Source organism: Danaus plexippus, chromosome 6, assembly GCF_018135715.1.
Source record: "Danaus plexippus chromosome 6, MEX_DaPlex, whole genome shotgun sequence".
Classification (NCBI taxonomy): domain Eukaryota; kingdom Metazoa; phylum Arthropoda; class Insecta; order Lepidoptera; family Nymphalidae; genus Danaus; species Danaus plexippus.
The window spans coordinates 1,954,445-1,978,011 of NC_083540.1; the positions used below are offsets into that span (position 1 = coordinate 1,954,445).

At 30.1% G+C, this 23,567-nt stretch overlaps 2 protein-coding genes and 1 non-coding gene across 5 annotated transcripts; 2 read left to right on the plus strand and 1 right to left on the minus strand.

Moving 5' to 3' along the window:
• Positions 1–6,129: 6,129 nt before the first annotated feature.
• On the plus strand, positions 6,130–6,202 carry Trnak-cuu (transfer RNA lysine (anticodon CUU)). The gene has a single exon. It is a non-coding gene; the product is annotated as a tRNA-Lys (tRNA).
• A 1,147-nt stretch (positions 6,203–7,349) lies between these two features.
• LOC116779087 (uncharacterized) lies at positions 7,350–9,025 on the plus strand. Its single transcript, XM_032673250.2, has 3 exons — positions 7,350–7,494; positions 8,053–8,220; positions 8,283–9,025. The coding sequence occupies exons 1-3, from the start codon at positions 7,458–7,460 to the stop codon at positions 8,744–8,746; spliced, it is 669 nt and encodes a 222-aa protein (XP_032529141.2). The 5' UTR covers positions 7,350–7,457; the 3' UTR covers positions 8,747–9,025.
• LOC116779088 (uncharacterized) lies at positions 9,018–15,616 on the minus strand. Of its 3 annotated transcripts, none has more exons than XM_061529729.1 (4): positions 15,463–15,616; positions 10,350–10,407; positions 9,604–9,835; positions 9,018–9,346 (listed from the first exon to the last, which is right to left on the minus strand). In XM_061529729.1, exons 1-4 carry the CDS (start codon positions 15,509–15,511, stop codon positions 9,161–9,163), a joined length of 525 nt encoding a protein of 174 aa, XP_061385713.1. In that variant the 5' UTR covers positions 15,512–15,616; the 3' UTR covers positions 9,018–9,160. The 3 variants fall into 3 exon arrangements, with proteins under 3 accessions (XP_061385713.1, XP_032529142.2, XP_061385712.1); XM_032673251.2 differs by having other exon boundaries at positions 9,604–9,739; positions 10,230–10,407; XM_061529728.1 differs by having other exon boundaries at positions 10,230–10,407.
• Between the last annotated feature and the right edge of the window lie 7,951 nt (positions 15,617–23,567).

The following is a 23,567-nucleotide window of genomic DNA, read 5'->3' on the forward strand; positions in this document are numbered from 1 at the left end:
TTACTCATTATATTTATTGTTGCATTTTTTATATTATGTTAAATGACAACCGTTTAGTAAAAATGTGTTAATGGTTTACAAAGATACTAAGAATAGAGTACCCTTGAAGTACCTATTAGGAAAGTTTTTGATGCTGGTCATGTCAAAGAATAGAAATAAATAAATTTTTAACATGTACCTTCCATGGTTTTAATTTCTCATTAGTACGAAATAACATACATCAATCAGGAACCACTTTCTATTGGATAAAGAGATTGAAAAGAGCAGCGTTAGGTTAAATGTCAGTTTAATTATCTATCCGAGGTTTGAATAGGTTTTGACTTCTGAATTATCAACGTTGGTTCAATAAAACGATTCGTAATAAAAGCCATATAATCGAAACGACAGTGGGGTCTGAGAGCTTGTGACAAAAATGATGCGTCATCTAAGTCACAGCTTATACAATTATTGCCGGCTTTTTTCGATACCACAGAGTAATGAAAAATCTATATACATGACATATTCTTTTTGCTTATCCGTTCATAGAAGGAGTAAAAACTTTGAATATTATATGAAAATAATTATGTAAATTGGAAAAAGTTTGCTCAATAATTTTTATAAATCTGGTCACATTGAGTTTGCCGCGCGAACCGGGATTGGCAGTTTGCCAAATGCCTTCGGCACATTTTTTTATTGATAACATTTTTAAAAGCTACTCTATAACCACATTCAATAATTTCTGTCTTGTCACGTGGCTTATGTTTGGGGACTATATTTGACAGTCATGGTGACATTATGACACTTTTCGAAAACTGCATTCATAATAGCCGGAAATTATTACTACGTATAAATGCCCTTTCTCAGTGGTGTGTATTTTGGAGCATTACCATACTGATTTGTAAAGTATAAACTAAGTTATAAAGATAAAAGACTATTTCATTTTTATAAAAAATATTTTACTACAAATTTGCTAACAACATTTGCTATACAAATAAAAATAGTTTCCATATTTTTAATACATTATTTTTTATATTTCTAAAAATGAAACTATCAATGCGTGAAAAAATAAATAAAAAAAGGTTCTACTATTGTAAAAATAAAATACGGATTGAGCCAGAAACTAAATAAAAATAATCTATTGTCACCAACTGTCACGAAAGTAACAGTTGTCAGTCACTGTGTTTGTTTTGAATACAATGAACATTGTTTTGTTTTTATATCATATTTTTTATGATTATTTGTTAGACGCATTTTTTGTTGAATAACCCATTTTAAAAAGACTCAATATTTAATCCATTACGTAACAGGATAAAAATTATAGGTAAACATTAATATAAAACAGACTATTAAGGAGTATTTTATCTGTTGAAGAATTTCTTTTTATGAAATAAGGTTAAGGTATATGTAAATTTTAATTTCACATTTCGTTTTGAACAAATGACAGTTTGCCGGAATACTAAAAAGGAATAATTGAAACATTCAACCGTTTAAATCGGACCTCGCAACTAGCGACCAGGGGCTAATTTGAGGACGAAGAAAATTGCTCTGTAAATACGACGCCCTGTGTTTGTTGAAAAATAATACGAACTATTATCATTTGTTAAACAAACAGAGATTTTAATGACAGAATAACTAAGCTTATAGTTACTTATAATTAGATTAACAACTGGCTTACTATACATTCTAAATATATATAACATCAATTTGTAATGTATACGCAAATGTATTCTTACTAAGCCACATTTTTGCTCAATAGCCATTATGTTGTGTTCTAAATTTACGATAACGACCAAAAGCTAATTTAATAGTCCGGGAGTGCGTCAAGTCTTTAATGACGAAAATCTCTTAAGATATTAAAAAATATAACGAAAATTTATAAGAGAGAATATTTAAAACAAATGATTGTACATTTTTGTAGGAAATTTCGTTGTAGCACCAAAACTTTAATACTGTTTAGTGATTATTTTTACAAAAGGAAAACATATTAATTTATTATCTTTTGTGTTTAAGAAAAAACAATAAGAAATGTACAATATAGATATTAAACATGAGGATCTTTAATGGAAGACGACGGTTATATTGAAATGAATGAGTTATGAAAAATCAATAGACTATGTTAAATATACATAAACACACATATGTATATCTTTATATATATTTACATTTCACTCAATGCTGAGACTCGTAATTATAACTATATTAATATCTAAGAAAGTTTAAATTATACTCTGAAGACTTACCTACACAAAATACTCCTCTGTCTAGAATAAACTTTATTACAATTCGATAGAGTTCATTTATGCATGACCAAAGATGCATCTGACCGTGGTCTGACGCAGGTGGTTCTTGGTTTGAAGTTCTCCTCTGAACAAGTTAATAATTCATACTCAACTTAAAGCAAATTATACTTGGCGAGTTACTCAGGACGATACTAAAACGTTGAAACAATGTAAATTCTTTAATTTTTCTATTTTATTAATATTTATGATGAATCACAATTGTTTATTCGAAATACGAATGAATAATATTTTTAAATTAAAACCTCTCATACATTATAAAACATATCAACGTTCAAGTTTCGAGTCGCTTACCCGTCATGTTGAATTTTAAAGTGACAAGTCGGTTGTCCATGTGTTAAGACTTTTAGGGACATCGTAATATTAATATGTATTCGTTTACTTAAAACTATGTTTTGATAAATTGTATAAATATTTGTTATTTTTAATTTGGTTTATAACTTAATTTTAAATAATTAATCATTAAATAATCGAAGACTTTAAATACAGAAACTGAAAAAACTTGTTACAGATAATATATTTTATATATAGCAACAAAATTAAAAAAAGTGTATCATATTCAAATGTTTATTAATATTGACTAATATGAAACGATTAAAAGTCAGGAGTATAGTTTATAACGAAAATTAAATCAGAACTTATGTACACATGTCCTACAAAATGAAATTTTTTGGTGCACCTAATATTTTGACATGAGGTGATTAAGGGAGTTGTTTATTTTGTTATTATTACATATTATCTAAACACAATCGTGATTACCGAACGGGCGAGTCGGCGTCTGTCATGTGAGGTTTCTTATTAAGGTAAACAGTTTTTATTTACATTAGTTTTATAATACATCAGTTTGATGTTATAAATTATTTTTATTATTATAATAATTTAAACTCTATCTTCATTGTGAGCAAAAAGTTATTTAACTATTTATTGATGTTTTATTGTGCAAATATCATCCTATTGTGTTTATCTTTATGCTATGGGTTCATTAGCACTGAAAATGTGGAATATTTTGCAAATGTCAACGTTTTTATTTATTGGACGCTCCTAGTGTGTTATTATATATATATATATATATATATATATATATATATATATAAATAGCATATTTAAATGTATTCAGTTGAAATATGTCAAACGTCTAGAAATAATAGATGGAAAACATTGAATGTAAAAATATGCAATTTTTATAATTTTTTACTTATAATCATTAAAGACTAACTAACTGTTTATGGAATAGCCGCTTTATGCAGTCTTTTTTAATCTATTAAAACAATAACTTCGGCTCCTATATTTAGATTAAAATAAAATGTTGTAATTCTAATATACATAGAGTTTTAATCATACCCCGTATTTTGGTCCGTTTCCGTTCTAAAACAGCTCTATTTATAAAATGTCAATGAGGACTCGATGTGAAGCACGAGACATTCCAGTTGACATTTCATGAAACGGAGCCGAATGAAATGTCGTGAATTCAATAAGCAGGAAATTGCAATATTTGTCATGTATACATACTTTGCTATGAAAATTTCGCTGTCATAGAAACTTTTGACATATATGTATACATCTTATAAGGCCGTGTACACACGGTTTTTATTTATCATGTGAGACGTGAGAGAAGATTAACACAATTTCTGTTTAGGGAATACATAATCTCAATATTGTTTAAAATAACCATAATAATGTATACATTTATCCATAATTATTGATTATTGATGAAAAAATATTTACATTTAGATTCCTTAGGTCCCGATTTAGTAGATTATAATTATAACCTTAAGAAGTTATCTTATGTTAGGGAAATAAACTTTCGTCTGTTCGTAATAACATTTAATCTCCGCAGGGACATTTCCCTGTCAGATATAAAGAACATGATATAAAGTAATTCCCTATATATATATATATATTTAAAATGGTAAAGTTATTTTATCTGCATTGCTCCAATATAATATCGTAACAAATTCAAATATCACATGACATAAAATAATACACTTTGTCATATATATCATATATTAAGATTTGACAGTTTTAGGGACGGAGAAATTAAATATGTGACATTTTGATCGGAAACTGTTACATGAGATGACATGAGAATTATGATTGACTGTTGTCTGTTACGATTTAAGAATTCAATCACTAACTCTGCAGATACTATGACGTAATTGTATCTTCTTAAACTTGATTTTTCATACATCGCTCCCTCAAATCTCCTCAAGTCCTTCGCTTGATTAATATTCGAAAAATTCAACAATTTTAATGGCTGCTCTAAACAATTATTTTTTTTTTATCTTAAATCTATTTCATTTTTTTACTACAAACGATTCGTTTGTGTTTTAAAATAATGATAAACAGTTGCACTATTAAAATACTATTTCTGTCTTTGGTTTGCGAGAATGTTTAAAAGAATGCATTTTCTTCCTATTGTTCAGCTTTTGGAGTTCAGCCAAGGTGTATTGGAGGAAATGGTTTGTCTTTGCAGTATTGGCTCTTCAAATAGAGAATTTATTTAATTGGATTTAAACGTGTTGGAGAGTTTTTTAAAGTTACTTTTATAGTACATATAAAACTATTTATAGAATTTAATATATGTATATGTAAAAAATTAATATAGATGGTTAGTATGAACAAACACTAAGCTTTATCTTGAAAAGCGATAAGGAAGCCTTATATGTTGATGTCACCTAACTTTGTAATAACACTATTCTTTAGAGTTTTCAATATAGTTAATTTCTTACTTACAAATATCCTGAAAATTTCTAAATCACCCGTTATGATATAAATAAACAAATAAACAAAACAGCAATAACTCGGAATGGACTCGCACTCTGCTGATTGCGACTCGCGTGCCATTTGCATTTCGCTATCGACTGTACATTCGTACACAGGAACCATAACGTCTTATTTATAATATTTCAGACGATAATAGACCTATTTTGATAAAAGAACCGGAGCTACACAATTTATATGTAACTTAAAACAATTAAGGACCCTCAATTCTTTAAGATCATATGTAGTTTTGATATTTCATATAAATAAAATAGAAAAGTTTGTCTAGCGACTGTACAGGTCCGGGAGAACGATCTGGGACCAGTGCCGTATCTTAGTAATTTGAAAGCGTCGCTCGTGTTACTTCATGACAACATAACTTACCTGTGCTCATGTCAAAATGTATCTTTATCATACATACTTTGGTAACGTACGCCATATTTTCTGACATACTAATAATTTTAATATAAACTTCTTTCTTATTCGTCGATTATACTAAGAAACATTGTTCATAGTTTTTAGAATATGTTTTTGACTTTTTGAATTTGGAACAACAGCATATATATATTTTACAATATGGTTTTAAAAGGGTACTTTTTATGTATTAACTATGTATATGTCAGCAAGGTCTTAGGATGTTTACATTGCCCGGAGGCTTTGAGGCTGTAGTCGTATTTGAGTCTTTGATCGTGAGTGCAATATGCACATGTCAACAAGCTTGTATCCAAGAGGACATCCGTCACAAAGCTAAGTCGCCGCCGGCTTTGATCTAAGCTAGAACTGGCTATAAGGCTTCCATGTATACTATAGCATACTTTTTTTTATTTCCTTAAAATTTATTCACTACTGAACTATTTATATATCTCAACAAAAATATATAAAAATCTGTATCTAATACGAATTAGTATTAATTACTTTTGATTTTTGAAAAAGGCTTTTCAATTAGGATTATAGCATATTTGTATAAAAATGTATAAATTATAGGTTTTGGTTTTGAAGTAATACTGGAATGTATATTATGAAATAATTATTTTTATAAGGGACATCTATAAACTTTTTTAAATGTTTTATAATTTTCACATTTAAATCACAAGCCCGGCTAGCTCAGTCGGTAGAGCATGAGACTCTTAATCTCAGGGTCGTGGGTTCGAGCCCCACGTTGGGCGTTTACTTTTTTTAAATGAAGTAGATTGTATCGTATCGTTTTCGGATAACAGCTTAATAGTTACTATAAGGTTTAATTTTTAGACAGTAAATAAAAAAAAATAAGTCTGTATAATTCTTGGTTATATTCGAATAACCTGGCGTTTATTTTCATAATCAAAAATAACTTCTAAACTATTATAAAATTTATTTCTCATGAATCAGGATATGTATTAAGAAAGTTTTTATAGAGCCTTAATATATTTCAATTTATTTTAGCGCCATCTGCTTTTGACAGCAAGAAACATTACCTTAATGGCTAGTTGTGTTTAGTTTACAACAAATAACAAAAGATGGCGGTCTTAACTTACCTAGTATGTATATTAGATTTGAGATAGTTTTAGTGTTGATCTATAGATGGCGTCCAAATACATAGATGTTATAAATGAATTTTTTTTGCAAACTAATTTAATATTTGGGAATAACAAAACCTATGTTAGTAAAAATACAACAACTTTCTTGATTTATGATATTTTCCTTTTGTTACAGCATTTATTACTGACAGTCAGAACTTTTTAAATCAGCATAGGTTTTTTTTCGCTGGTAATGTTAAATAAGATATTTTTTAGATACTTCAATGAATAACAATAATAAAAAAAACAATATCAAGAAAACTATAATATTATTTAATTTTAATGTCTTTTAAATAGCTTTATATTTAGCAATTAAAATGAAGTCATCAACGTTTATTTTATAACTCAAATAAATTACAGAATAACTTTTAAGACAGTTGTCTAGATCGTGGTCGTTAGTCATTAAACTGTGTTAGTTTTTACAAAGACATGTTTTAAAGATTAAGATTTATGAATAAGACTAAGATTTAGTATAAAAATTTACTCAATACTCTTTTAGCAAGAGCGTTTTATGATGAAATTTATGTAAAACTAAATAAAATGAATAGATCTCTTTTACAAATTGGAAGGTAAGCTTTCACGTTTACTGTGAGATTTTTGATGTCATTTACCTTCAACGCTATTTAACAAGTATCCTACTACTCATCTGTGTGAGCGGTATTTATTTTAATGTAGAGTTATGAACTACAGTTCTGCTATACCTACAAAACAAGATTTTTTACTAAGATTAAAATATCGCATATCTTCTTGTGTTCAAAAGTAATTGCTTTACTTCCTCTGCGACATCATTTAGTGTAATTTGCGTTGTTTATATAAAACGTGGGGACACGTAACTTTGACTTTGTGATTTCTTTGAAACGTAAACATGACGAGATCGCTGTCTGTACTCCTTTTAACTTTGGGTGAGAATGTTGATTTATACATTATAAAATAGAATCTGTATTACCACTGTACTAAAAAGTTTTAATATTCTATCTACGAAGCAAATAATAATTTAATTTATTAATTAAAAGTGTTATTTTAATAATTACAAGTTTTGAGAGTTTCTGTGTCTGGAATTGGGATTTAGTATCGTTATAGTTTGTTATATATATTTTAAGATACATACGTAAAGACTATGAAAGAAGAACTTTTCTCTTCCTTTATACACATGTCATTCAAAAATATATTAAGATGTTTTTATTTCGTAGCCAGATTATTAAAGGAAACTAAGATAAATTAGACAAAAAAATCTTATTATATTCCAAGAAAATATACTGTTAAATGTTCTGAGCTATGTGTATTTCTAATAAAACAAGTAACTTTGTACAGCACATAACGAATAGTCAAGAAACAGTTTTTCGTTAAGTATTTTTCATATACATATATTAAGAATTTTTAAAAAATATTATAACAACGTTGAAAATCTTCTCTTGAAGTTAATTGAAATGTCGTTAATAACATCCGAAATTAATTCGTAGGTTTTATTGGCGCAAGTTACGGAGTGACATCCAAACTTGACTTCGGAGAGGAAGAAGCGTCCGTCGTAACGAATTCGAGCAAGGAAGACGATGATGTGGAAGTAAAGCACACAATCGTCGTGTCCACAAAGCTGAGGAACAATCATCGCAAAGGAATACATAATAACGGTGAGTTCTCGCTTAAAGAAGATATATTTAAAGAAATGAATATTAATTTGAGATCATTTCAGATGACTCGAGCGGTTTTTTGCACTCGTTAGGAACCAGTAGCTCTAAGAAAGATGACAGCGGCGAAGTACCAGTTGTGGCAGCCTATAAATCTGTTGAAACAACAAAAATCAGAACCCCGGACACTCGTTTCAAGACAACAGTTTATCCAGATTTTGTACCAATAAGAAGAAACTCGAGAGACGAATACGATCGCTACCCAAATTTAGACTTGAATCAGTTCAAACCATCGAGCTTTTACAATAACATAAACTGGTGGAATCAAGACAGCAACATTCATAGACATAGACCTGATTACACGAAGACAAATAGAGGCTATGGCGACGATGGAGTGAGAGAATTTTACTGCAGAAAATGCAGGGAATTAAACGGTCCTAGGGGGTGCATACCAAGAGGTAATTCCTGGATTGTTGAAAGCACTACACCGAGAATAAAAATCGATGGCAAGATTGCCAAGTTAAATTGAGCTATGACTAACTTAAACAAATCGTTCTATTGTGATGCAAAACTTATTACGAGGCAGCAAAAAATGATGATGCTATCGAAACAACCTTGACTTGTAAAGGCTGCAGTGTGTGAGCAATACGATTATTTTACTACACGCCACTTTAATGTACATCTTGAAATAACTTACCATATCGGAATTATTTTCCTTGCAATGAACAACGAGTTTCTTGCACATAACATTGTAATCGAACACACGTTACCATAAGTGGAAAACAATAAAAATACACATAAAATTTAATACTTCTTTATTACATGAATGACAAGCGCCTGTTTTAATACATTGAATATCTGAGAATCACAGCCTCATTATAAAAATTCATTACTTGATACATTAAATACATACTACCAATATTGCGGCGCTTCAAGAATTTAATTAGCTATGGACCCGGTACTTGGTTATCTTGCCGTTGTCATTAACAACAGTTTCGGCTTGCCTGAAACCTGACAGTTTGCCATTATCGTTGTCGGATGATGCAAACGAGGAGCTGGAGACGCTGTAGAATTTTCCATCATCAGATGGTTCAGCAAATCTGTCCGTAAGAGAAACGTTCGGAATGTCCTGGAAATTGTAATCTTTGAAGTTATCCAGCATATTATACAACATAATCTTTATTGTGATAAAAAATGAATACGTTGTTTTTATAAAACCGAAACTTATGAGCGTTGAGGAATTCATAGATATTTACGTTGAATTAATAAATTAAATCGCGAAATGTATGTTTATTATATTTTTACGATTGGACCTGTTTATAAATATTTTCGAATATGCATTTATTAGTTTTTGAACCATTGTTACAATAGGATGTTGTTTCTTACGGCGTTCGCGGGACTTATAATGGCCGATTGATGTCTGTATCCTGGTGCGATGGCCGAGCTTGCGAAAGCGGCGTTTTCACCAAACCGATTCACGTTGAAAGCAGATGGTCCGAATGGGAATCCCCCGAACGGAAACCTAGAGAAAGAGGGATTATATCCTCTCCGTTGATATGTAGGATTAAAAGCTCTCGGATCGTTTAATAACGCTGGCCTCTGATTCTTTAAATCTATCCTGTAATACAAGGAAATTTGACAGCACACAAAGGAATTGTTCAAAGCTCGTTAGTTAAAAGCGATAGATCAGAAAATGTTAGTCTCCAGAAAGATAAGTAAAGAGTAAAGGTTTCTAAAACAGGTTTTCACTCTTTTAAGGTTACCTAGAACGCAAACGAGTCATATCAATTCTCCGTTTCGTCCTTGCTAGGGATGTACCGCTATAAATTAAAAAAAAAAATATACATGCATTAAATTAGTTCGCTACTTAATGTGTACTTAATTTTATACTAGAACGATCTTATACGTAAGAGTAATGTTATACGTGACAACCCTAAATTCTTAACATGAAGTCGAACACAAATACCACCACCACCACCACCATAGTACCAAGCATGTACTTCTGGTCTTACTGTGGAAGTATGTTGCCGAAGTTGTTAAAGAATTCAGGGACGTAAGGGTCACTGAATGACGATATAATGGGGTCGCTGAATGGGGCGATGTTGTTCCCCAGATCGTAAGTTCCCCCGTACCTGTTACCGTCTGTGTCAGTGTACACGTATGACGCTACACCTTTCGGTTTTGGGTAAGCTGTGGACAAATAATACTATATCAGACAGTTTACATACACTTCTCAGAGATAAGTTGACGTTATAAATCAAAAAGATTCCGTTAGCAGACGATATTATCTATTACATTCATTATGATTACAAGTCTACCCGCAACATCATAATATTTAATTAAAAAAAAAATACTATACGTATATAATAAACGAGGCAAACCTGAGTTTGAAACATGCTGTTAAAAATATAACAATCATATATATTAGCTTATCAAACTAATAACTTAAAATTCTTCACTAACTAAACATAATGCTCAGGTAAATTGTATCAATAGTGAGATAACATAATGATTTACGACCGTCAGTTTAATGATGAGAACGATTAAAATATTAATGATCATTAGATTTATGGTTTGTCAATTTAATGATAATTATTATAACGGACACCTAAAATCGAAAAATTCACTAATATTCCAGGTCATTTGGAAAAACTTAGCCTTAAGGGGTATCATAGTCTATTTGAAATAAATCAAAATGATTTCACAAATTTCTTGCACACAAATCAAACAAGTGGTCGTACTGAGAATACAGTTTTTCTGTCGATTAATTTAAACTTCGGTATAAAAATTATAATTTTATAAAACGATTCGAGCTCGTGTTTAAGCGGAAATATTAAATGTACGAAGTAATTTACAAGAATAAGTCATGTTTAAGTCATAATAATGTTTTAAGAACACCTTTGACTCCAACAAATTTCTTTTCTTGATACACTTAAAATGGTTATATTTTTTTTCTCCAAAACAAAATTAAACATAACATTCTAATAATGAAATGAATTAAAAATTCCCGATTTGAAATGCTGTTGTTGCTACAGTCTCGATAAATGTACTGGAAAAAATCGCGATATATCGTCGTTCTGTTAGTAAATATACGTGACTAATATAATATTGCTGCGCATTATAAAGCTGTGTAAATGAATCATGTTAGTACTCAATTTAAGTATTTTCAGTATTATTTTTATATTGGCAGAAGAGGATATTAATATAAGATTAATCTTACAAAAAAATAAATACATTTGTAAGTAAAACAATTTCTAGTCTTCAGTAATTGAATATAATTTAATCGTGAATTTAAATCTGTTTAAGATCATGGTCAGCGACTAGACTGTCATACATTGATAAACGATAAAATGAGTTCAAGAGCTGTTTTTGTTTATTGAAAACTATGACGTCAAGGTCAATAATATTATTCACTTTAATATCCACATACAATCCACGTACACGTGGTTTTTGCTCACGTCGTTTTGAACAATGCACGAGTACCAACTCAATTAAAATTTAACTAAAATATTTTTAAAATATATGTAGGTCCTCGTTGAGATTATATAATGAGGGCGTTGTCATTATTTTTATTATTCTCACAATATTAAATAAGTTAACATATTTATAATCAAACTGGAATAAATACTATTTGTTTAAATGTCACAATATCGTTAGGTAGTCATTGTAACACTGTAAATAGTTATATTAAAAAAATATATATACCAGACTTGTTTTTATCCAATTCATCCGCTTCCTTCCAAACTTGAGCCAATGATCTCTGTATGAATGTACAATCTAAAATCTAAATCAAAGCTCCAAGTGCGATGTATGTTGCCGGTTATTACGAAGTGCCATTGAACTGTATACTAACGAGCAAATAAATATCACATTTTAATTTTACGCTAACATGAATTTTATACATAAAAACTATGTTTTTATACGAGAAGCATGATTTAAACGATACACCAAACTGTAGACTAGCACTATTTGAACATAAAATCATTTAAAACTAAAAGTATAATGATTAAGTTATTTGATATAAATGTATTTGTATGTAATTTAGACGTTTTGGGGATTTTCTTTTTCCATCATCCCTTAATCCGAGTTACATAAAATATATCAGATCATATTTCAATATATACTTAGTTGAATGGAAGATGAATTATCAAAAGCTGATCCTGAATTATGTTGTTCTTCTAAAATATACATAAAAAATCATATATAAATTTATATACTTTACAATGTTAAGTGTTTCATTTCAAGTGGAACTAAATATATAAGTAGCTCAGAGATTTTTAACAGAGATCTCTCTCAGGAGATAAATCAACCAGTTCCTTCTTCATTGTAATTATCTGTATTACTTTTGTTGGTTAGTAAATAAATAAACTGATTTTTTTTATCTCGTTATTATAAAATAGTTAAAAATTTATCGTAGAGATTATAGTTTTACGATGTGAAAAAATGTTGAACACTCATCCTAAGGAAGCTGCCCTCGTATACGTTTTATCTGTGTTACCAATACTGGGTTATTAATCTTGACCCCTAACGGGAAGGACGTTCGTAATCGTTGGGACGAATTGATTAAACATTCAAAGATGTATTTAAATCTGACATTTATTATGTAATTCAAAACACGATTAATAATGTCATTACAATGATAAATCAACTAAAACAGGCTTCAACGGTCTGCATTCATGAGTTGGTGCATGTTAAATAAATTTCAATTATAAAAAATAAATATTTCTATATGTTTTATAACAATAAAAATCTTATATAGGCCTCGATATATGTACCGGGAAATATCTACTCAAGTTAGGCTTGTGCTTCACATTGCTCCTAAAATTCGTCGACTCCTTTCAAAACTCTCGACACTTTAATTATGTTAGATGACAATTTTATTTATCTAAAAAAAATATAATAATAATTTATGTTTAACAAAAATCCTAACGGACGAAACCCGTTTCGACTTTCCAATCAATCTTTTGTTGTATTCTTAATTGCCATCACAAATAATTCCAAATTTGGAGAACTGTTTTGGCAATTTGGATAATTTAAAAAAAATATAGATAGTTCCTAATGGGTGTCTTGAATTTATAAATACAAATAAAGCTGATATACTGTTGTAATAAATCTGTTTTATTTTACTTTATTGAGGAAAATATTTATGTTACTTATATAGATATATGTTTTTCCACATTTTAAATCCAATTATTTTGTTTAAGTGACGTTCAATAATTTATTCATTTAATAATTCCTTTCTGAAATAAATGTTAATATTAAACCTATTCTCTGGTAAAATATAAAACAAAAATATCCTTTTCTGTCATAAATTATTTAACATATAAATTACTCTTAATATGTATTTATTTACTAATGTTTCGATATAACTCTTTATATATTGTTATAATATAAATACGTGTTGAAATCCATTTAGTTTTCAATGTAAAGGCGTTATAATTTTATTTTTCCCGCCGTCGTTACGGTATATAATTGATGAGCGAAAATATAAGTCATTCTCTTTATTACTATTATAAAATATTAGTTCACGGTCGAATTTGAATTTGGAACTGATTAAAAAAAATATATAAGAAAAAAAAAATAACTTTTTCCATCCGTGTTTTACGTATCCTGGCTCAAGATTTTACCGATTTTTATGAAGTTTGGTATGAGGGTAAACAAAACGTTGGTGACGGATGACGTCATAGTATTTACTAACAAATAAAGAAAGAAATTGAGCTATTAAGCTACGTTTATCATGAAATATTTTATTTTATGCTCTTATTTTACCCGTCAAGATTACCTTTGTTATATTTCAAAGATGTTTCATTAGGGTTTTTAGCAAAAGTAACTAATAGGCTTTACCAGCTTTCTTTTAGTAAATGTTGGTAATATTTAGTTTTGCTACTAATGCCATAGTACTAGCAGAAATTATTTAAACGCTACCCGCAGCTTCGATTGCGAAGCCGGATTTTGTTCATGGTTTGTTTGTTTTTTATGATAAGCCTTATATGTACTCTAACTATCATAGAAATCTGAAACCGCGAGAGTTTCCATTTTCTTACAAAAATAAAAAAAGGTTTATGAGGTTTTTATGCAATTATTTAGATAAGCGTTTGCACCCTAGAAAAAATATTCCTGGAAATGTAGCAAACATTAATCTATACTATTTTCCCTTCATCATCAGCCTATCGGAGCCCAACACTGAGCAAAGGCATCTTCTCACACGGAGAACTTATAATTTGAAATTATAATTCCAGGTTTCCTCACGACGTTTTCCTTCACAGTCTTCCTAAATACTATACAATTTAATAAAGACTAATTTAAATCTCTGTACTGAAGAAAACATCGGAGAACGATATGGAAAATATATTTTTTGGTTTTATAATAAGTACATATGTAAATAAACCAATGTTTTACGAAATCACATCTAATTGCCTTTTCAAACACATGATTCACGGCTTTTCCCCATACAGTTTTTACTTAGTATGCTTTATATATATTAATAATTGATTATAAACGATCCATCTAATGTTTATTAAAATGATTTTGACAATTAGTTTAATGGACTAAAAATTTTTTTGCTTACGTCAATCGAGCCACAATTACAAGTATTGTAATGACGTCACGGGGGTATTTATAAATGTGGTCAAATTTTTTTATTTTAAGTATTCTACTTCGAGAGATATATATTTTTTATTAATGTTATAGTATGGAAATTATTAATGATTATATGAGCATTAAATTGTATGTTTTAATTTAATTTCACAATTTGTACGTTTGTTATATTATAAAGAATAAGTGAGAAACGCTTGGACGTAAAGTTACACCTACGTTTAGATTGAATAAAAAAAAAACAACATACGGTTTTCCGTTTCATTTTAATATAATAAAAATATTGTTAGTTCTTAAAAGCCTGTTTTCCTTTACAGATTTTCCGTGCGTTCTCTTCGCACACTCGAAATCTAACACACAATATTATTTCTGTCACAAAAAAATCTAATGTAAATTTGAGTGTCGGTTTATCCGATGTTTGTTCGTCGTAATAATCATATGCTATCAAGCCGCATACCGATCACCAAAAAGGATTTGTTTCTGTTTTGTTTTACGTCCTAAGACTAACATCCTTATACATATTCAACTAACATATAACTTTGTGTGGGTATTAATGAATATTGTAACATTTAATGATAATAAAGAATGTTTGTTTTGATTTTAATATAAATAAGAAGAAACTAGTTGATGTATATAATATTAGTCACTCACCATTGCACCAGGCCTGTAAAAGGATAGCACTTATTAATAGAACCTTCATATTGTTTTGTTCACGGACACAAGCTCTTCAAACACGATATTCTGCTTCGAATGGCCGATGTCTTATGTTACAATAATCTGATCGCACATTATTAAATGCTAAAGCACATCGCTTATCACACGCCCCTTACATTCAATTATGTTATCAAAGTCAAGGTGATAAAGGCTACAATTGTGTTACCCGCATCACGAGGATCTATTAGTTTCCTAGCACTAATTGTCTTGACGCATTTTTGGGTAAATTGTCAGCCGATTCTTTTTCCAATTTCTTAATGAGATTAATTTAAAGGTTACAACAAATTTAATTTAACTTCAAATAAATCAATATCTCGCGGGATAACATTTAAATTAATTACTTAAAACTTAAATGTACAAAATATTGTGTTTGTCATCGGTATCAAAATATGTATTTACATAAGAATTTATCTGAATTAAGTTCAAGGTGAGTTAGTATTGGTGGCATAATTTTCGATGCACTATACATAAACGTGACGCATGTCATTTCATCCGACTTTGTCTATTTCAGTTGTTGTTTATCTTTGGTTAAGGTGATTGACCCGTGACAAAGGCTCGCTTTTTATGGCTCTCGCGGATACTATTATAGAAAATTTTAGGGATGGGTAAAATACAATATCAATAGCAGTTTGAGATCCTCGGTTAAATATAAGAACCATGATTTCTAAATTGTTTTTTTATATATTTTAAAAACATGCCAACAAACTTACATTTTCTAAAATCTCCTACTGTTTCGTTAAGTTAGTTTTATTATTTTTTTCTTGTTTATGGACAGTACACACCTTTTTTACCTGACCACATGACGTTTGCCAAATACAATAATGGAAGCTTAGGAGGAAAAAAATATATATGTCATTGTAAATAATGACTCTGTTTATTGAATTAAAATATATAATTTTACTATCGCAAGATTATTGCAATATAATATATATATATACAGTTTATATTGCTCGTATTTAAATATGAAATATTATAGATAAGTTATTTATTAAACTCTTTTTGAAATTAAAACTTTTTCATTTAATGGAACCAATTGCGTAAAGACGTTTTTATTTCTGAACATGTTTTTATATTTAGGTATTATTTAATCTTTCTTTAATTCTCTTAAAAGTTTGTATAATTTACTCATTTGTATTAATTTATGTATAGTTATGCCACTCTATACTGTACACGTATATATTTTTTTTGATTGACTTTTTTATTTGTACGACTAGATTTATAAGGGTTACCTTCCTATTTATATGTGGATATAAGAATCTGTATAAGAATAATGGTGTAAAGTGAAACATGTTTACCATTGACAATACATTTTGTTGCTATATGTTTAAAAGGTTTGAAATTTTTTTTTTCACAATTTAGTGTAACTCAGTGATTCATATTTAATTGATGCTCTAAATGTTCCTTATCAGTAATAAAGTTAACTTCATCACTGATTCACGATTTATGATATTAAAACTAGTTCAGAGAAAACGAATGATACATAGTACGTACGTAAGGCAGTACTAAGAGCTCGCATCGTCAACTCAATACCGACAGTTTTAAAGTTTTTTTATAAATAAAACAAAACCCATTCCAAGATTTATAAGCGAAAAACGGTGAAATATATGTATAGGTAAACGATGAGAATACTATTTGTGTACAGGATTTAATATCTACTAAAATTACAATGTAATGTACATAATATTTGTACAATTTAATGGAGGAATTATTTTTATTTCTTAACCTGGATAAAACGTTCGTTATGATAGATCACATTAAACTGTAATAACACTTGTATTTGACACATTCCTTTTTGGTAAAAAAATATTTTTTTTAATAAATTAATTTTGATAATGTCACAAATTTAATATTTAATGATCGACAAAAGTTTTTGCTTCATACCGAAACTGATATATTCCTTTCGTCATATTATTTTTATAATATCAACATTTGAGAATTTCAATAAAACCTCTTTCCTCTTATTTAATAGTCTTCTTAATTTAAATCATAATCGTGTATAGACAAAAAACATATTTTTCTTCTTTTTGCTAAATTGACGTCACTGTTAACACAGTGCGGGTAAAAATTAGAAATACAGCGATATTCTAAGGCTATTTATAACAAGCTACTTGGCGGCTACCTTATTAACCTTGTTTACCCCTGATAGGTTTTCCTATAAGCAATAGTACATATAAAAATCTACATGTATATAAACTATAAATCACTATAAGTTAATTTCTTTCTCATAAAAACATATTTTTAGTATCTCTTATAAATATGTGTCATTTATAATTTTATATCTTAGACATTTTTCGTTTAATGTGATTGTGGATTCAACGGAGATCGTCGTAAACGTTTCTTATTTCATGTTTTTTCTCTTTAAAGTGTTGAAATGTTTAGGTATATCAGAGTAATGTATTTTTTTTCATGCCTATATATAATTATATGTAATTAATAATACAATCGTGGATCACGAGCGTTAACAAAACATCACGATGATCTAACCGGATTGCTTCTTTTATTGATCTAATGCTTTTTGCTCCATGAGTTAGGATAAACCAAATTGAAAGCAAATGGTTGCAAACAAACGCAACCTTTATGGTTAAGGAAAGTCATTTATGTATTATATTTTACATACCTGTGTCTTATGTCCCCTTGTGATGCCTGTATACCATAAAGCTGACGGTTTCTATACACAAATATTCTGCTTTAGCGATTTTATATTTCTGAAAATGAAATCAAACGATCCAAAAGCAGCTGTAAAAGTCTTTTGAAAACAAAAAATCTTCTAGATATCATTTCAACGGAAACAGTGTGAAGTCATTATCATTCAAAATTATAGCATTCGTAGGTTTTGTTGACTAAAGATAGTAAAATATATTCTGAGTAATAAAATAAATAACGTTATAAAAAAGTTAGAATACTGAAGAGTATAGAAGAGAGGATGCTCAAAATTTCTTTTATAAAACTATAATGTTTAAACCTTAAGATACATAATTTATTCATACAAAATAGAAGGCATTTATCACTAAACATCGCCAAAGACTAAAATAATTCTTGGCGTGTTCGGGTCAACCTTACAGGACCTATAGGCTTAGTGAAAGCTAGCATCGTCACGTTAAATTTGTCAGCTTTTAACATATTATTTACGTATGTTATTGAAGAAGAAACGGAAAACTATTCGTATGTATTTTTTTATGATAAGGATGGTAAACGAGCAGACGGCCTACATGATGGTCAGTAGTCATTGTCGCTCATGGACATCTGAAACACAAGGCATATTGCGGATAGGTTGCCGACTATGATTGTGAAAGAGGGAGAGGAAAGGAAGGAAAAGGAAAGTGCAAAGGTAGCTATAAAATTCTGCTTAACTCCAACATTCTGTGAGAGTGTGGTCGGTTCTTCCTCGGTCGAGCCAGCCCCTTATCGAGCTGTAATAAGTTAACCACAGCTGGACTCTACCACCTTATGAAGTGTGACAGAGTAATTTGGACCAAGCATGGACTTGTTTGGAAACACTACATTCATTTATTTTTTTTATCTTTGAAGCCTTATTTTTACGCCTAAATTTATATTCACTTACAACAAATAAACTCTTTAATTCTCATAAAAAATGCATTTCAATATATTTAATTCGTTATGTTGAATGTAATCTTCTATTAACGTTTGTTTTTGTAATTTGTTGTAGGTAATTTCGATCACGTGGAGACGATGTGAGCATCGGTCAGTGAATCATTAGGAAGACTACTGACATATTAAAGTAAATAACAGAAAAAATATGCAGTATTCTTGAAATGTACATACGATTATTTATATTGCTTTGCTTATAAGTAAATATAAAAAAATATATTAACTCAAAACAGTATAAAAAAAAGGATTTTATAAAATCAAGATGGCGAAAATGTGTAACCAAAAATTCGAAAATGAATTATTTAAAGTTAAATTTGAATAAGTACACAGAATCCATTTTAGCCTTCAATGACGACCTCGCATTACTGACACGTAAGCCCAAACACTGTCAAGTACTATTGGATGAAGTGGATAAATCCTGTGAGTGGACGGATGATTGAGAAAACAAAATAAATGTCACTGTCTGTGTCATGGTAGGCGGAATACAATATGTACCTCATACGATCCGGGATTATATTTAGGCGGTTAATGCGTTTCTACGGTTACGGAAAATGATCCATTGAAATTTTTCGATCGTAAGATAGATAATATAGGTCGTACTTCATTCTTAGAAGAAATAACAAATAGATTTTTAAAAGATCTCCACCAATTGATCGGTAAAATCAAAAAAGGTTGGATCCACGATAATTACCTAATATCACTTCTGAATGGGCCTTTCTTCGTCATTGATTTTAATAAAACCCTTTTGTCAACGTTAGAAGTAACAAGTAGGAAGGCCAAAGATACGGATATATTAAAGACTTTTATTCGGCAAGACAATATAAGATCCATTGAATGAGCTTAGAAATGCAGAATGGGGGCTACACATAGGAGATTTTTGCATCCCATTAGCACTAAAATGGAGCACTTTAATTCCTCATTGGTCGCTAGCACTGCTAAAATTTTACCTCAATGCGTTCCAGATGATTCTTCCAGATCAGAGTAATTTAGTAAGATGGGGCAAAGGTACCGAAAAAACTTGCTACGTCGGCGGGGAGGCAGTTGGAACTGTTAAGCATTTGCTGGTGGGATGTAGGGTACTCTTAGATAGCGGGCAATACTCGCGTCGTCACGATAGTGTTTTAGAAATCATACGTGAAGCGGTTAGTCTATCGGTAGCAAGAACGCAAAAAGAAATAACCACGAACCAACGATCAATAGGTTTTGTGAGAGAAGGCACTAGGGCTACAAAATCAAACGTGAAGCCTTGCTCTATTATTAAAGCGGCTTCGGATTGGACTTTAATGATGGACACGTATGAGAAGCAATATAAGATCCCAGAGGATATTTCTGCGTCGGCCTCCAGACCGGACAAATTTTCATATACGTGAATTTTAAAGCGCGTTGTACTAATAGAGCTCACGGTTCCTTGGGAAACCAACATCCCTAAAGACCATGCCATGAAGGTCAACAAGTATTACGAGCTCACTAACGAACTCACTAAGAATATGTTCGTTGTAAATTTGTACGCGGTAGAAGTAGGAGCGAGAGGTATAACAGCCAAATCTCTCTACAACCTGCTAAAAGACTTAGATCTGCCAAGAACTAACATCAGTTCATTCTTGGAACGTACTTCGAAGGTAACTCTAGTAGGGTCGTTTAAACTTTGGTGAGTTGAGAGAGGAGCTTGGACGGTGGAGGTGAGCGTTTAACACGCATTACATGGGGGGCCTTAAACTTACTCCTGGGACGCAATTTTCAGGCACTGTTAAAGCTTCGGTCCCTGTACCGCGATGGCCCCGGCAATTAGCACGGTGAATCCATGTAATGCTGAGAAGTTTAACTCATGTTTATTTGTTTATTAGTAAATATGAAAAAATTTGATTTGCTACAATCAAGATAGTAAAAAAAATAAGTTGTTTTCGCTTTTAATAAGAACAAAATTGTTTTTGATTCTTGCTCTTAAGTATGTGTTTCTTTATTAATTCTTCATATAATTTAAGGTAACTTGGAAAACCTTTTCAGGATAGAATTCAAAAGATTACAGTTTAAGATTTTTAGATTTTCAAATATTTCTATATACGCAATTGCTTTAATTAATGCAAAGGCGTTTGTATTAATGCTGAAAAGAGTGGATCCTTAAATTATTTTAAAGCAAATGGTCCCGACGAGTTCCATAGGACAGTTGACATCCCTCTCTCTAACCATTTATGGAAGTCAAACTTCGAGTCACCTATTTAAAAGGTTCTAGTACCTGAAATGCTAGGGGAAAGTTCTTAGTAATATATTTAATATTACCTAATATTCCATACTAGAGATACACAATAATTTCTTTTCGTTTAATTTTAAATACAGTGATTTTGATGTAATCTTTTGATGAACACTTAGAAATAATATAAATACGAAGCATTTACTTTATATGTTTTTACTCTATTAAAATTTCAGCAATTCCGTTTCAGCACATTTTATATCGCTGAAAACGTATATAGTCCAAGATTCCAGATCCCTCTTGAGATTTTCACAGTAGCTTTTAATATGCTTTGAATACTTGCGTACTTGTGAAGCTTGGCTAGTTTTAGACAAAGAAATTTATGTAAAGAATTACTTTACATAAATCTATTTTTGAGATTTTTATATACGTTTTTAGATTATTATTCTAAAATAATAACAGAAGCGTTATGCTTTTCATGGAACCGACCTTCTGTCAGACCTTTTAAAACTGCACAAAAAATATGTATGTCTAGTTTTTATAATTAGCTACGCTGTTGTTGCCGGTTGTTTCTTCTTAAAACTTTGTTTCAAATAAATTAAGAACATAAATACATGTCTTAAACTCGAAGTGTATCTATCAAGTCATTGGCTGTTCGCTGTATAATAATTACCTAGTCCAACTATTGATATCAGGTGTCCAAATTGTAGGTAAGGTGCCTCTTAAATGTATTACCCCACATGTAGACACAGCTTGGAAGAAATTTTGATATAATCCAGTTTTGCGTGGTATAAATATATGTCGGCGCAACGACATTTAAAAAACCATTATAAAGGGTAGTTGTTTCATATGTATAGTTGTTTCATATGTATTTCACTTTAGAGGGTAGATGTGACATAAACAATGTCAAGGCGTTAGTAATAACTTTAACAAAATTATTTGTTTTATAGATCGTCGTACGATTTGTATTGAAGGAAAGTAAATGGCAATTCGTATCGTGATTTGTAATATGTAAAGATAAGTTATTTTGTGAGTTTTAGTAAAACACAAACTTAAACAGTAACCATTTTGTAACCAATGTTATTCAATTATGATTTCTTTAAATTTTAAATGGCAATATAAAGTTTAGTTGGTTTAATAACTGATTACGAAAACTTTTGTAATGATTACTGTTTATTTGAATCCCTACGAATAATCTTTGTAAGTTATTATTTAAAATTAAGAGTAAATGTAATGACTCCACGAAAACCATTTATATTCGGAGACATCTGTGGCGAGGACACGGTGGTGTGAGAGCTATCCAGGAGAAATTACTAAGTGTTAGTTAAAGTTGAAAATAAAGTGGTGTGAGTAAGTGAGAGTGCTTTATTGGTGAAAATGTATAACCTGATAGGTGGAAATAGTGTTATGTGACGATAACATCGCTGACGTCACAGCTCCTAATAATCAACTTGGACATGGCTCTTCGACATATATATATTTTTTATATCTTTTAGGGAATTTCGTGAAGTCAATGCTAAGAACATAAGAATCTTTCCATGTAATTGTTTGAATATGAATGAAATTATTTAAAGTACAGGCATGAAAAATAAGTATATACTTTTTTGTGCAGCTTGAAAGCGCCTGACAAAAGCGCCTTGTTCCTCTTTATAGAAAGTGTCCGATTTTTACGATACTAAATACAATACAGTAATATTCCCAATCACATATTATATCAATATCAGACAAATTTAATTTAAATAACTCCCATTTTCAGCTTCTTTTCTCGTTTGTTACTTGCCCAGGTGTACCTATCTAAATTCATCAAGAACGTAGGTATTAAAAGCACATGACACGCTTATTAGAACCAAAGCTTTTATCAGACTTTGGCGAAACCAGACTTATGATACTGGGTATAGATGTTGCTGAATTGAGTTTTTCTATTTTTGAATAATGACACAACTAATCTTAATACATTAAGCATCTTTTTATACCCTTTACCAGGAATTGTTATAGATGTACAGGCCTCAGCATTTTCAAACTTTTGATAAACAATATTATGTAGTTCTGTTGAACTGATTGTTTTTTTAATGTCTCCGAATTGTTGTATTGTGTTTTAGTTGTACACCCCAAGAATTTTCCGTCAGATTGAAATAAAACTAGAGAATAATTTTGTCTCAGAAGATTGTTTTGACAAGATCTTTGAAAGGGCCGGCACTTTGTATATTCAACATGCCTAGCTTTTAACTTCACCATTCTGAATTAT

Excerpts from the sequence above, each read along its gene's own strand:
- LOC116779087 (XM_032673250.2), top strand. The coding sequence starts at position 7,458 with ATGACGAGATCGCTGTCTGTACTCCTTTTAACTTTGG. Across the intron at positions 7,495-8,052 it reads TGTACTCCTTTTAACTTTGG|GTTTTATTGGCGCAAGTTAC; the intron begins GTGAGAATGTTG and ends ATTAATTCGTAG. Across the intron at positions 8,221-8,282 it reads CAAAGGAATACATAATAACG|ATGACTCGAGCGGTTTTTTG; the intron begins GTGAGTTCTCGC and ends AGATCATTTCAG.
- LOC116779088 (XM_061529728.1), bottom strand. The coding sequence starts at position 15,511 with ATGAAGGTTCTATTAATAAGTGCTATCCTTTTACAGGCCTGGTGCAAT. Across the intron at positions 10,408-15,462 it reads TTTACAGGCCTGGTGCAATG|CTTACCCAAAACCGAAAGGT; the intron begins GTGAGTGACTAA and ends ATTTGTCCACAG. Across the intron at positions 9,836-10,229 it reads TTCGGCAACATACTTCCACA|GATAGATTTAAAGAATCAGA; the intron begins GTAAGACCAGAA and ends CTTGTATTACAG.